The sequence below is a fragment of the Littorina saxatilis genome, linkage group LG11 (genome assembly GCF_037325665.1).
Source record: "Littorina saxatilis isolate snail1 linkage group LG11, US_GU_Lsax_2.0, whole genome shotgun sequence".
Lineage (NCBI taxonomy): Eukaryota > Metazoa > Mollusca > Gastropoda > Littorinimorpha > Littorinidae > Littorina > Littorina saxatilis.
In genome coordinates this window covers 9,079,355-9,092,341 of record NC_090255.1, presented here as the reverse complement: position 1 = coordinate 9,092,341, position 12,987 = coordinate 9,079,355, and the positions used below count along the sequence as shown (strand labels likewise).

Below are 12,987 nucleotides of genomic sequence, written 5' to 3'. Positions count from 1 at the left end.
TCAAATATCTTAAAATTACGGTGTGATTCCCCAATCGAGATTACCTTTTGCGTTAGAACATTGGGACACTTCAACAAAATCTGTATAAAGTTACTAAAATTCGAAAGGCCAAAGACATCATATGGTGAGAAGGCCAAAAATATCGTATGATTTGTGACCCTCCACCACGAAATGAGTCGCATGTCACCTCGCGCGGTTCTGCGCTAGGCTCAATATAAGTCCGGGGAGTGTCTTGTAACAGTGTGAGGGTCACCTTAGTCACAGGCATATAACTCAAACAGTTTTCGCTCTTTTCTAAAACGGGTTTCACCACTGGATAGAGCATAAAAAACTCTTTAGGAAAATGTAAAAATATAAAAATCATGCAAAGGTGACATGCGACTCATTTTGTGGTGGAGGGTCACATTTAAGTTTCCAAAATCCAACCGAACGCTTCTAGAGTTGGGTCGGGGTGGGAGGCTTATTATAGCGATCCAAAGCCTTGTTCCCATACTCAATTGAAGATGAGAGAAAAAACAGTATAGTTAAGTTACCAGGGAAAAAACAGTATAGTTAAGTTACCAGGAAAAAACCCAGTATAGTTAAGTTACCAGGGAAAAAACAGTATAGTTAAGTTACCAGGAAAAAACCCAGTATAGTTAAGTTACCAGGAAAAAAACCAGTATAGTTAAGTTACCAGGAAAAAACCCAGTATAGTTAAGTTACCAGGAAAAAAACCAGTATAGTTAAGTTACCAGGAAAAAAACCAGTATAGTTAAGTTACCAGGGAAAAAACAGTATAGTTAAGTTACCAGGAAAAAAACCAGTATAGTTAAGTTACCAGGAAAAAAACCAGTATAGTTAAGTTACCAGGAAAAAACCCAGTATAGTTAAGTTACCAGGAAAAAACCCAGTATAGTTAAGTTACCAGGAAAAAACCCAGTATAGTTAAGTTACCAGGAAAAAAACCAGTATAGTTAAGTTACCAGGAAAAAAACCAGTATAGTTAAGTTACCAGGGAAAAAACAGTATAGTTAAGTTACCAGGAAAAAACCCAGTATAGTTAAGTTACCAGGGAAAAAAACCAGTATAGTTAAGTTACCAGGGAAAAAAACCAGTATAGTTAAGTTACCAGGAAAAAAACCAGTATAGTTAAGTTACCAGGAAAAAACCCAGTATAGTTAAGTTACCAGGGAAAAAACAGTATAGTTAAGTTACCAGGAAAAAACCCAGTATAGTTAAGTTACCAGGAAAAAAACCAGTATAGTTAAGTTACCAGGGAAAAAACAGTATAGTTAAGTTACCAGGAAAAAAACCAGTATAGTTAAGTTACCAGGAAAAAAACCAGTATAGTTAAGTTACCAGGGAAAAAAACAGTATGGTTAAGTTACCAGGGAAAAAAACAGTATAGTTAAGTTACCAGGGAAAAAAACAGTATAGTTAAGTTACCAGGGGGAAAAACAGTATAGTTAAGTTACCAGGAAAACAAGTCGCGTAAGGCGAAAATACAATATTTAGTCAAGTAGCTGTCGAACTCACAGAATGAAACTGAACGCAATGCCATTTTTCAGCAAGACCGTATACTCGTAGCATCGTCAGTCGACCGCTCATGGCAAAGGCAATGAAATTGACAAGAAGAGCGGGGTAGTAGTTGCGCTAAGAAGGATAGCACGCTTTTGTGTACCTCTCTTTGTTTTAACTTTCTGAGCGTGTTTTTAATCCAAACATATCATATCTATATGTTTTTGGAATCAGGAACCGACAAGGAATACGATGAAAGTGTTTTTAAATTGATTTGGACAATTTAATTTTGATAATAATTTTTATATATTTAATTTTCAGAGCTTGTTTTTAATCCGAATATAACATATTTATATGTTTTTGGAATCAGAAAATGATGGAGAATAAGACGAACGTAAATTTGGATCGTTTTATAAATTTTTATTTTTTTTTACAATTTTCAGATTTTTAATGACCAAAGTCATTAATTAATTTTTAAGCCACCAAGCTGAAATGCAATACCGAACCCCGGGCTTCGTCGAAGATTACTTGACCAAAATTTCAACCAATTTGGGTGAAAAATGAGGGCGTGACAGTGCCGCCTCAACTTTCACGAAAAGCCGGATATGACGTCATCAAAGACATTTATAAAAAAAATGAAAAAAAAACCGTTCGGGGATATCATACCCAGGAACTCTCATGTCAAATTTCATAAAGATCGGTCCAGTAGTTTGGTCTGAATCGCTCTACACACACACACAGACAGACAGACAGACAGACACACACACACACACACACACACACACATACACCACGACCCTCGTTTCGATTCACCCTCGATGTTAAAATATTTAGTCAAAACTTGACTAAATATAAAAACCAGCCCTTCACACCTACCGACACAAATTGTGAGAAGTGTGTAACAGCGAACAGAGTGTTTGGTCTCAGCCAAACAACAACAAATCCAGTGACCTACTCACGATCAAGGGAGGTTACTAGTGCATGACCAAATCAAGGGGAATATCACAGTGCCACCAGGACTACTCCAAGCAAGATTCTTCCAACAGATGAAAGCGGGTTCCGATCCCCTGACAAAGGGAGAATACCACGGCGAATCAAGCATGAAACGCAATCAATTTTGGGGCGGGGATGTAGCTCAGTCGGTAGCGCGCTGGATTTGTACCCAGTTGGCCGCTGTCAGCGTGAGTTCGTCCCCACGTTCGGCAAGAGATTTATTTCTCAGAGTCAACTTTGTGTGCAGACTCTCCTCGGTGTCCGAACCACCCCCGTGTGTACACGCAAGCACAAGACCAAGTGCGCACGAAACAGATCCTGTAATCCATGTCAGAGTTCGGTGGGTTATAGAAACACGAAAATACCCAGCATGCTTCCTCCGAAAACGGCGTATGGCTGCCTAAATGGCGGGGTAAAAACGGTCATACACGTAAAAGCCGTGGGAGTTTCAGCCCATGAACGAACAAACAAGCAAACAAAACAATCAATTTTGTCAAAGGGAGGTCACCACTGCCTGGCTAGAGAAAATGTCTTATCGCACTCTGCTACATTGGAAACCCCTTTTAAGACCTCCAAATATCTGAAATATTCGGGTCTTAAAAAGGAGGGAGTTTTAAAGTGGGGGTACATTTACAAACGTTATGAACAGAAGATCTGAAAATCATAGTCTTTATGTAACCGTGTGCCGAAACACTACGATCACCTCGGGAAGCGAAGTGCAATCAAACAGGATCATTGAAAATGTTAGGGGTAATTTCTTAGCGCGCAAGGATTTCAAGAACCCTTCCTTCGTATAAAAGTGTCGCGTTTTGGGCTTGGAACCGTAGCGGTTTATAACGTTCGTGTAGCCCTATAAAAACTGTTATGCAAACCCGAAGGTTTCCACGAACATACGGACAATCGGAAACCACCAGACCCCATCACAAACAGAATTCCACAATCAACCGGTGTTGACTTAAAGGCCAACAACTCGGGTGCAGAGTCTGCTGTGAAAGGAGCGGTAGCCTCCCCTGTCACATTTAAAAGGGAGAAGTCTTAAATAAAGGTTTTTGTTTTTGTTTTTTGTTTTTTTAATCAAGAATTTTACTTCATTGGTCATTGTTTGCTTACATTCATTTCACTGAAGAAGGGCGTGGCCCGAAAGTCTTTGGAACTTGGTGTTTACTGTGTTTTTTTCTAATTAAAATAAGGGGGTCTAGAAAGTGGGTTTCCACTGTACCGAAAGTAAAAGTGAGGCAAGCGAGTGCGTACTTGAAGGGCTACATAGCTCACAGCTGACATCAGCTCAGTGGTGACAGTCTTGGACAACAGAGGTCACACAACGGTCAACCGGTGTAGGATCCGGTCCGGTCCCCCCTCTGAAGTAGTCCCCCGGGGGACCAATTCGTGGCAAAAACTGCTCTATAATGGTCCCCTCTTAGACATCCAGCCTCGTTTTTCTCAGGCATTCAAGCCATTTTCAATCTATATCTTCGTCCGGTATTATGTAGTGCACAGACAGCAATCTCTTTGTTTGACTATATTTTGCAGAAAATAAAATAGATCTGATTTATAATGCCGTTCAAAAGAAAAATCACATGAAATAAAATGAATAATAAATAAATACTGATAAGAAGAAATGAAACCAGTCTCTGATTCTTTTCTTTCTTTTCTCTGAAATTGCTGGTAACATTACTAACATTGTAACAAGAAAAACGAGGCTGGATGTCTAAGGGGGGATCATTATAGAGCAGTTTTTGCCACGAATTGGTCCCCCGGGGGACTACTTCAGAGGGGGGACCGGACCGGATCCTACACCGGCATGCGAATTGGGTGAAGTCGACTGCGCGAAGTGTACTGCATGAAGCTCGCTGCGGGAAGCTTTCGTAAAACGTCTTCGCGATGTCAACGTCGAGCTCAATTAAGGTAGGCATCAACAAAATGAAAATGACTAGGCAGCCCTGAAAGTGGCGAGTATTTTACTTGCCATGGCGAGTAGAAACATGTAACTGGCGAGTAGACATGTTCCTCTACTCGCCAAATGCGAGTAAAGTTGCTGAAACAATTTGTTGGTTTGGTTGGAAAAGTTTGCTCTCTGGCTAGTCAATTTTCATAATCACTAGCCAAAGGCTAGTGCACCATTTGTTGGACTTTCAGGGCTGCTAATTGTTTGAAGGGAACCACCACCAGATGTCAATGAGGGCATACACTTTTAAAAGTCAGTCAAGTAATAATTGTTTAACAAAATTCGTGCAGACATTTTTGAGAGCATTTGCTTAAAACTTTTTTCTCCGATTTTTGATAGGGCTATTGGATGATGTCATATTTCCCGTTGGCAAAAGTTGAGGCGGCACTGTCACGGTCACAATTTTTCATCAATTGTTTTTATCGTGATCACCAATCATCTTCCCTCAATCCCAAGCAGGGATGTGCCAAGTGGACCCTAACTGATACAGGTGATATGAGGATATCGGGCACATCGCGGTCATGTGTTTTATCCTTGCAACTCTGAAGAATCAATCTGTGTAAGACAGTGTGCGTTTTCTTTTCTTTCTTTATTTGGTGTTTAACGTCGTTTTCAACCACGAAGGGTTATATCGCGACGGGGAAAGGGGAAAGATGGGATAGAGCCACTTGTCAATTGTTTCTTGTTCACAAAAGCACAAATCAAAAATTTGCTCCAGGGGCTTGCAACGTAGTACAATATATTACCTTACTGGGAGAATGCAAGTTTCCAGTACAAAGGACTTAACATTTCTTACATACTGCTTGACTAAAATCTGTACAAAAATGGACTATATTCTATACAAGAAACACTTAACAAGGGTAAAAGGAGAAACAGAATCCGTTAGTCGCCTCTTACGACATGCTGGGGAGCATCGGGTAAATTCTTTCTCGTCCCAACCAATATGGGACTCCCCCTAGCCCGCGGGGGGTTCAGTGTGCGTCATCAAGATCACCAAACGGCTGTGCTTCAAACACGTGCTGTCACCATCAGGGCTGGACCTAGGGTATGAGAAGGAGGGGGGGCTTCGCAAATGAGGGAGGGGTATAGGAACAGGCAAGGGACCCCCCCCCCCCCCCCCCCCTCATTCCTCTCAAGATCCAGCCCTGACCATGACACAAGCACACGCCCAAAACCGAAGACCCACAGAGCTTCAAACCACTCCCAAAACCACTTCCACAAAAAACACAACCACTCTGCAGCTCTGTGGGACTTTGCACACACACTACTTTACACTGCGTCTAGGGCCTTGGAGATGCAAGCCGGGCACTCGGGCCGACGTCGGTTCAGCAGCGACCTGGTTGAGGGAAGGAATGGAAGATTCAGCAGACTGTACCCGAGGCATGCTGCGCTGCTGAGCCTGCTGGCGTCGTCTGTTGAGTCGTTCCCTGGGGGGCGTGGCCAGAGCGTCGCGCACGCGCCGTTCCAGTTCCGTCTCCATCTGCTCGCGGATGCTCTGCCGCCATGTTGGTTCGTCTGCGGCTGGAACATACAATATCAAAGTTATGGTAAATGTTTGTTTTCAAGGCATATTCATAAAATATGGGGATCATATGTTTAGGGCACGGGTATGAAGAGAATAAATACTGTTCATCTCATGAGGCGAGGAAGCAGTAAGTGTTTGTTGATAGTTTTAGTGTATGAATTTGTAATTGCTGTTCAGTCTCGTATTTCAATTGATGTCGTTGATCAGTTTTTATAGATGCGTGTGTTGGGTGTGCTTGGCTGGAGTGAATGTTTCTTAACCGCAATGTCAAGACAAATTCCCAACCTTGGGCAATTAAAGATTCTGCATTCTGTATCTAATACCAAATCATATAACAGTTGATAAATCCGATGTCATTAATCCATGTAATAAGCAGCTACTTCCTGCAAAAGAATAAATTGCATGCAGAATGATGGAAGTTGTTTCTTTTAAACAGTGAAGATGACAACTGCAGACTAAAAATGGTTCCCGTTGGTGAATGGCCATTTTCTAGGCTGCGTTCCAGAAATTCTGGTGACGTGTGAGCTCGTTTGCCCATTTGGGTTCCCCACACTATATTGAGACTGAAGAGCATAGTCAGCTTCACTCCGCTTTCGTTGGGTAGGCATGCTGGGTATTTTCGTGATTCCATAACCCACCGATCGAACTCCGACATGGATTACAGGATCTTTTCCGTGCGCACTTGGTCTTGTGCTTGCGTGTACACACGAAGGGGGTTAAGTCACTAGCAGGTCTGCACATAAGTTGACCTGGGAGATCGGAAAAATCTCCACTCTTAACCCACCAGGCGGCAGCGACCGGGATTCGAACTCGATCACGACCTCCCGATTAGGAGGCCGACGTCTTACCACCACGCCACTGCGCCCGTCATGCTCAATTCAAGGAAGCTAGCTCAGTATTGCCAGCCTTTCCGGAGACAGATGGAAAGAAGCATTATGCTCATCTGTGACAATCACAAGAATTGATCAGCAGGATTTTTTTTCTAAGCTGTCAGGTTTTTCACAGTGTCAATTCTTGAAATGCCCCGCCAACGCTTTATTCTCAACGCTCTGATGGTGATTTCGCTGATTGTCAATGTTCACTCTGCACAGACAGCAACAGGGCTCTTTGTTTGTTTGCTTAACGCCCAGTCCACCACGAAGGGTGATATCAGGGCGGTGCTGCTTTGACATTTAACGTGCGCCACACACAAGACAGAAGTCGCAGCACAGGCTTCATGTCTCACCCAGTCACATTATTCTGACACCGGACCAACCAGTCCTAGCACAAACCCCATAATGCCAGACGCCAGGCGGAGCAGCCACTAGATTGCCAATTTTAAAGTCTTAGGTATGACCCGGCCGGGGTTCGAACCCACGACATCCCGCTCACTGGGCGGACGCCTTACCACTAGGCCAACCTTACCACTAGGCCAACCTTACCACTAGGCCAACCTTACCACTAGGCCAACCTTACCACTAGGCCAACCTTACCACTAGGTCAACCTTACCACTAGGCCAACCTTACCACTAGGCCAACCTTACCACTAGGCCAACCTTACCACTAGGCCACCGTGTTGCGGTGTCATCAAGGCTGTTGATTGTTAGTATGTGTACAAGTGGAGAGTGGACGGATAGTCTTATTCCACGTAAACATTCTGAGATCGTGAGCCGAATAGTGTTCACGATGAGGTCTGTGCCTTTAGAAATCGCAAGCTTCATAGAGATAGACTATTCACTCACATCTGATGGCAGAATTAGAAACACGAACCAACACGCAGACACACAGATTAGACACACACACACACACACACACACACACACACACACACACGCACGCACGCACGCACGCACGCACGCACACACACACACACACACACATACACACATACATACACACACACACACTCACACACACACGCACACACGCACACACGCACGCACGCACGCACACACACACACATACGCACACACATACGCACACACACATACACACAAACATACACAAACACACACACACGCACGCACGCGCACACACATACACACACACACACACACGCACGCACGCGCACACACATGCACACACACACATACACACACACTTACAGGGCACATACACACATACACACACACACACACTTACACACACACACACACACACACGTATGCACGCACACATACACACACACACACACACACACACACACACACACACACACACACACACACAAGCCCAACGGCATCGCAAAACCGAAACACAGACGGTACAACGCGGTAGTCGGACACACCAAGACAGTCAGACAGACGGACAGAAGTTCAAACAGCCATCAAGGACATACAAAAACGCGTGTACAGACAAACTTACGTGGGAGCTTTTTGTGTCTACTCCTACGCTTTCTCATAAGAAAATCGCCGTTCATGTTCGTTTTGCTCTCAAAATCACGAGCACAATCAAAACTCTCTCACTATAACAAACTCCAAAAAAGTCAAAGCACCAACTCGTTGCAGACAACCACACATCGCAACTCGTTACTCCAAAACCCTGAGCAAGTTACGACAACCACACATTGCACCCAAACCCTGAGCAAGTTACGACAACCACACATTGCACCCAAACCCTGAGCAAGTTACGACAATCACACATTGCACCCAAACCCTGAGCGAGTTACGACAACCACACATTGCACCCAAACCCTGAGCAAGTTACGACAACCACACATTGCACCCAAACCCTGAGCGAGTTACGACAACCACACATTGCACCCAAACCCTGAGCAAGTTACGACAACCACACATTGCACCAAAATCCCGAGCAAGTTACGACAACCACACATTGCACCCAAACCCTGAGCGAGTTACGACAACCACACATTGCACCCAAACCCTGAGCGAGTTACGACAACCACACATTGCACCAAAATCCTGAGCAAGTTACGACAACCACACATCGCACCCAAACCCTGAGCAAGTTACGACAATCACACATTGCACCCAAACCCTGAGCAAGTTACGACAATCACACATTACACCCAAACCCTGAGCAAGTTACGACAACCACACATTACACCCAAACCCTGAGCAAGTTACGACAACCACACATTACACCCAAACCCTGAGCAAGTTACGACAACCACACATTGCACCACAACCCTGAGCAAGTTACGACAACCACACATTGCACCCAAACCCTGAGCAAGTTACGACAATCACACATTGCACCCAAACCCTGAGCGAGTTACGACAACCACACATTGCACCCAAACCCTGAGCAAGTTACGACAACCACACATTGCACCAAAATCCTGAACAAGTTACGACAACCACACATTGCACCAAAATCCTGAACAAGTTACGACAACACACACACCGTGCAACTACCGGTTTATTACTAAGATTCGTACCGCTCAACACTTATTATACCCACACTGGACACCAAAGCTTCATAGTGGATAGCACTTGATCCCACACGCATGGAGACCCAAGCATAGCCAGTCCAATTTAGTAAGAGGGTGCACAACGAACGAACGTGTGTTTATGCATTAGAACAAATTCGAAGTGTCCAGCGATATTATGATTTGTGTCGACCACTTCAAATCAACACGCGAGACTTACGACCCTGTGACGTCACCAGAAAGATCAGTCTGCGCATGCGTAATTCACCGTCAAGAAAATGTCCAGTACGTCAGCTGAAAGTCCAGTGTAGCAAGTTTGGTAAGTCAAGACAAAACATTTTAATTTGGGTGGGTTTTTTATGGGGAGGAGGGGGGATTTGGTATTTACAACAACAACAAATGTTCACCTTGTACTTCCCATTTACAAGTCGTATTTTGGGGTAGAACATTTCTTTTTTGAGAGTTAAATATCTTAGCCCTTTCTCCCCGACTGCATTGGGTAAAGGTTTGAAATGAATCGTCAGTTCCAGACACTCTTTAGGGTGTAGTGTACGCTGGTAAAACATCGTTTCCACCCATGAATGTTTCATTTGTTGAAAGAAAGAAATCAAAAATCATTGCCCTTCATGGGAAGCACCCACGCTGCTCACATTTGGTAAGCATTCAACTGGAAGGGTGTGTTAAGCGCATGCAATAGCCGGGACCAGTTTGTGAGCATTTACCCAACGATTCAAAAACAAGAACAAGTACAAATATGTTATTCTCTGTCGTTACAAAACAGGAATTTGCCTAGCAATTCTGCATTTAGAACACAACAGCTCTGGATTATTTACATACACAAAAGATTTCGTAATTGTATCTGTGTATCTTTCATACTACACAAAACCAACAGTACATTAGAGTTACAATTCTGGTTTGGTTTTAAACATAACCGTTTATCCGTGACGGTCCTGTCATACAAGACAAACCCACACGACAGTTCTTGATTTGTCACAACCTTCATCACCATTTGCGTGCGATATCTCTGAACCCGTCAAACAAGACAAAACCGACACTGCACTCGAGAACGCAACAGTTCAGGATTACTTACACATATTATCACTGTATCTGTGGACCCGTCATACGAGACGAAAACAGCACTGCATTTCAGATACAAACAAATCTCGATCCGTGACAAGCATGGCCACTCTATCTGTAAAAAAAAACCGGCGAATACTGGAGGATTTCGTTACACACATAATCAATGTATCTGTTGATCCGTCCTTCATGACAAAACCAGCACTGCACTCGGGAACGCAACAGTTCAGGATTACTTACACATATCATCACTGATCTGTGGACCCGTCACACGAGACAAAACCAGCACTGCATTTCAGATACTAACACATTTGGAACCGCCACACGCAAGAACAAGCTGTCTGTTGAACAAACAGCGAATACTGGAGGATTTCGTTACACACATAATCACAGTATCTGTTGATCCGTCTTTCATGACCAAACAAACACTGCACTCATGAATGCAACATTTCAGGATTAGTTACAAACATTATCACTGCATCTGTAGACCCGCCGTACGAGACAAAGTCATACTGCACTTCAGATACAAAGTCATACTGTACTAACAAAAATGGATCATTGACACGCATGGCCACTCTATCTGTAAAACAAACGGCGAATACTGGAGGATTTCGTTACACACACAATCAATGTATCTGTTGATCCGTCCTTCAAGACAACACCAGCAGTATAGACCTACTTCACAACGCAACAATTCTAGATTCGTCACAAACATGATCACGCACGGTATCTGTGGAACAAAAGGCAGAATACTCGAGGAGTTCTTGTTCTGATTGTAACAACCTGGTTGACGGCTTTGTGTGTGTAGATTCCAAGTGTCAACACGGTTGAAGTCTCCTCGAAGCGTGGCCCATAAAATATAGGACCTATTAAAAGATCTTTAGCGCTAGCCATTGACACCCAGAAATAGATCATGATACTCGAAGACACACTAAAGAGTCGGTGTCGTACATTTGGTGGGTATGAATGAATGGGAACTTATAAATATTGCGCGGCTGCACAGACAGAGAAGCTTTTTTTGTGCATAGTCCAATGCTGAAGACGTTCTCATAGTTGGTATTAAACTGACGTTATAGGTCACCAGGACGTCTTCTCCTTTTATGTCACAATAAAAAAATAAAAAATAAATATGTTATTGGAAGGTTATATTTATAACACAACAAAACGTTCACTGATCTTCGACCCAGCGGTCTTTGAAGCGGACAGACAGACAAACAGACAGACAGACAGACAGTCAGACAGACAGACAGACAGACAGACAGACAGACAGACAGACAGACAGACAGACAGACAGACAGACAGTCAGACAGACAGACAGACAGACAGACAGTCAGACAGACAGACAGACAGACAGACAGACAGTCAGACAGACAGACAGACAGACAGACAGACAGACAGACAGACAGACAGACAGACAGACAAACAAACACAGAAAATAATCTTATCTGACAAATTGTCCAGAAGCTCGCTCGCAAGACACGAGCGAGATCAAGTTTATTATGTCTGTCGGTCTGTCTGTCTGTCTGTCTGTCTGTCTGTCTGTCTGTCTGTCTGTCTGTCTGTCTTGTCAATTTAAAAGACTTTTGGATCAAAGATCAGTGAACGTAACGTTTTGTTTTGTTGTAAATATTTTCCAATAACATACCTTTTTGATTCTGACTTTTGGAACGTTGGCGGCCTATTTGCTTTTGGATTCAATCTTATGTCTCGTCAAAACAAAGGAAAAGTTGATGCGCATCTGTCGGTCGGTCGGTCAGTCAATCAGGAACTAAGTGAATTAGTCGGCAATTTTGTCAATCAGTTTGTCAGGCAGGCAAGTAAGGATTCACCTGGTCAGTCAAAGAGTAAACCATTGGACGTTATTACAAATGGAAAAAAACAGTCACACACACAAACATGGACACACACACACACACACACACACACACACACACACACACACACACACAAACACACACACACACACACACACACACACACACACACACACACAGAAAGAACCACTAGTATTCCTCCAAACTACAAGAATCGTTTTCCCCGCCCTCGTGTGACAGAACTAAAGGATCATACACGTATAATGTCTTAAAAGATTCAATCCATTCAAGCTTTTCTTGTGTAGCAAAACCCTCCCGCTTGCCAAAACTATCTCACTACATTACAAAGTTGGAACCTCAGTCTCATTGTTCATGCCTCTTTCAAAAGTAGCAGAAACAAATCTACAAAAGAAAGTATCATACAGTTCTGATACTAACAAATATCTTCGCTTCAAAAGAGGTCACGAGAATACGACGTAGGACACAAAGGACAATATATCCACGTGTACGTGTAATGGCAAAACTTGTATTGGGAAACTGGAACAAATACAGCGTGGTGTACCAGGTAACCTTAGACAGGGACTTAGGTGCTTAGCCCTCTGTGTGTGTGTGTGTGTGTGTGTGTGTGTGTGTGTGTATGTGTGTGTATGTGTGTGAGTGTGCGTGTTAGTGTGCCTACGTGTGTGTGTGTGTGTGTGTGTGTGTGTGTGTGTGTGTGTGTGTGTGTGTGTGTGTGTGAGAGTGTGTATGTGTGTGTGAGTGT

The 12,987-nt window shown here is 43.5% G+C and overlaps 1 protein-coding gene across 1 annotated transcript in view; it reads right to left on the bottom strand.

Moving 5' to 3' along the window:
* LOC138980656 (uncharacterized) overlaps positions 1-9,413 on the bottom strand; it is a 118,454-nt gene extending 109,041 nt beyond the window's left edge. The window contains exons 1-2 of the mRNA XM_070353566.1: positions 9,362-9,413; positions 5,814-5,959 (exon numbers count right to left, since the gene is read on the bottom strand). Of these exons, the coding sequence (XP_070209667.1) occupies positions 5,814-5,959; positions 9,362-9,413 (198 nt within the window). The remainder of the gene's footprint in view (positions 1-5,813; positions 5,960-9,361) is intronic.
* Between the last annotated feature and the right edge of the window lie 3,574 nt (positions 9,414-12,987).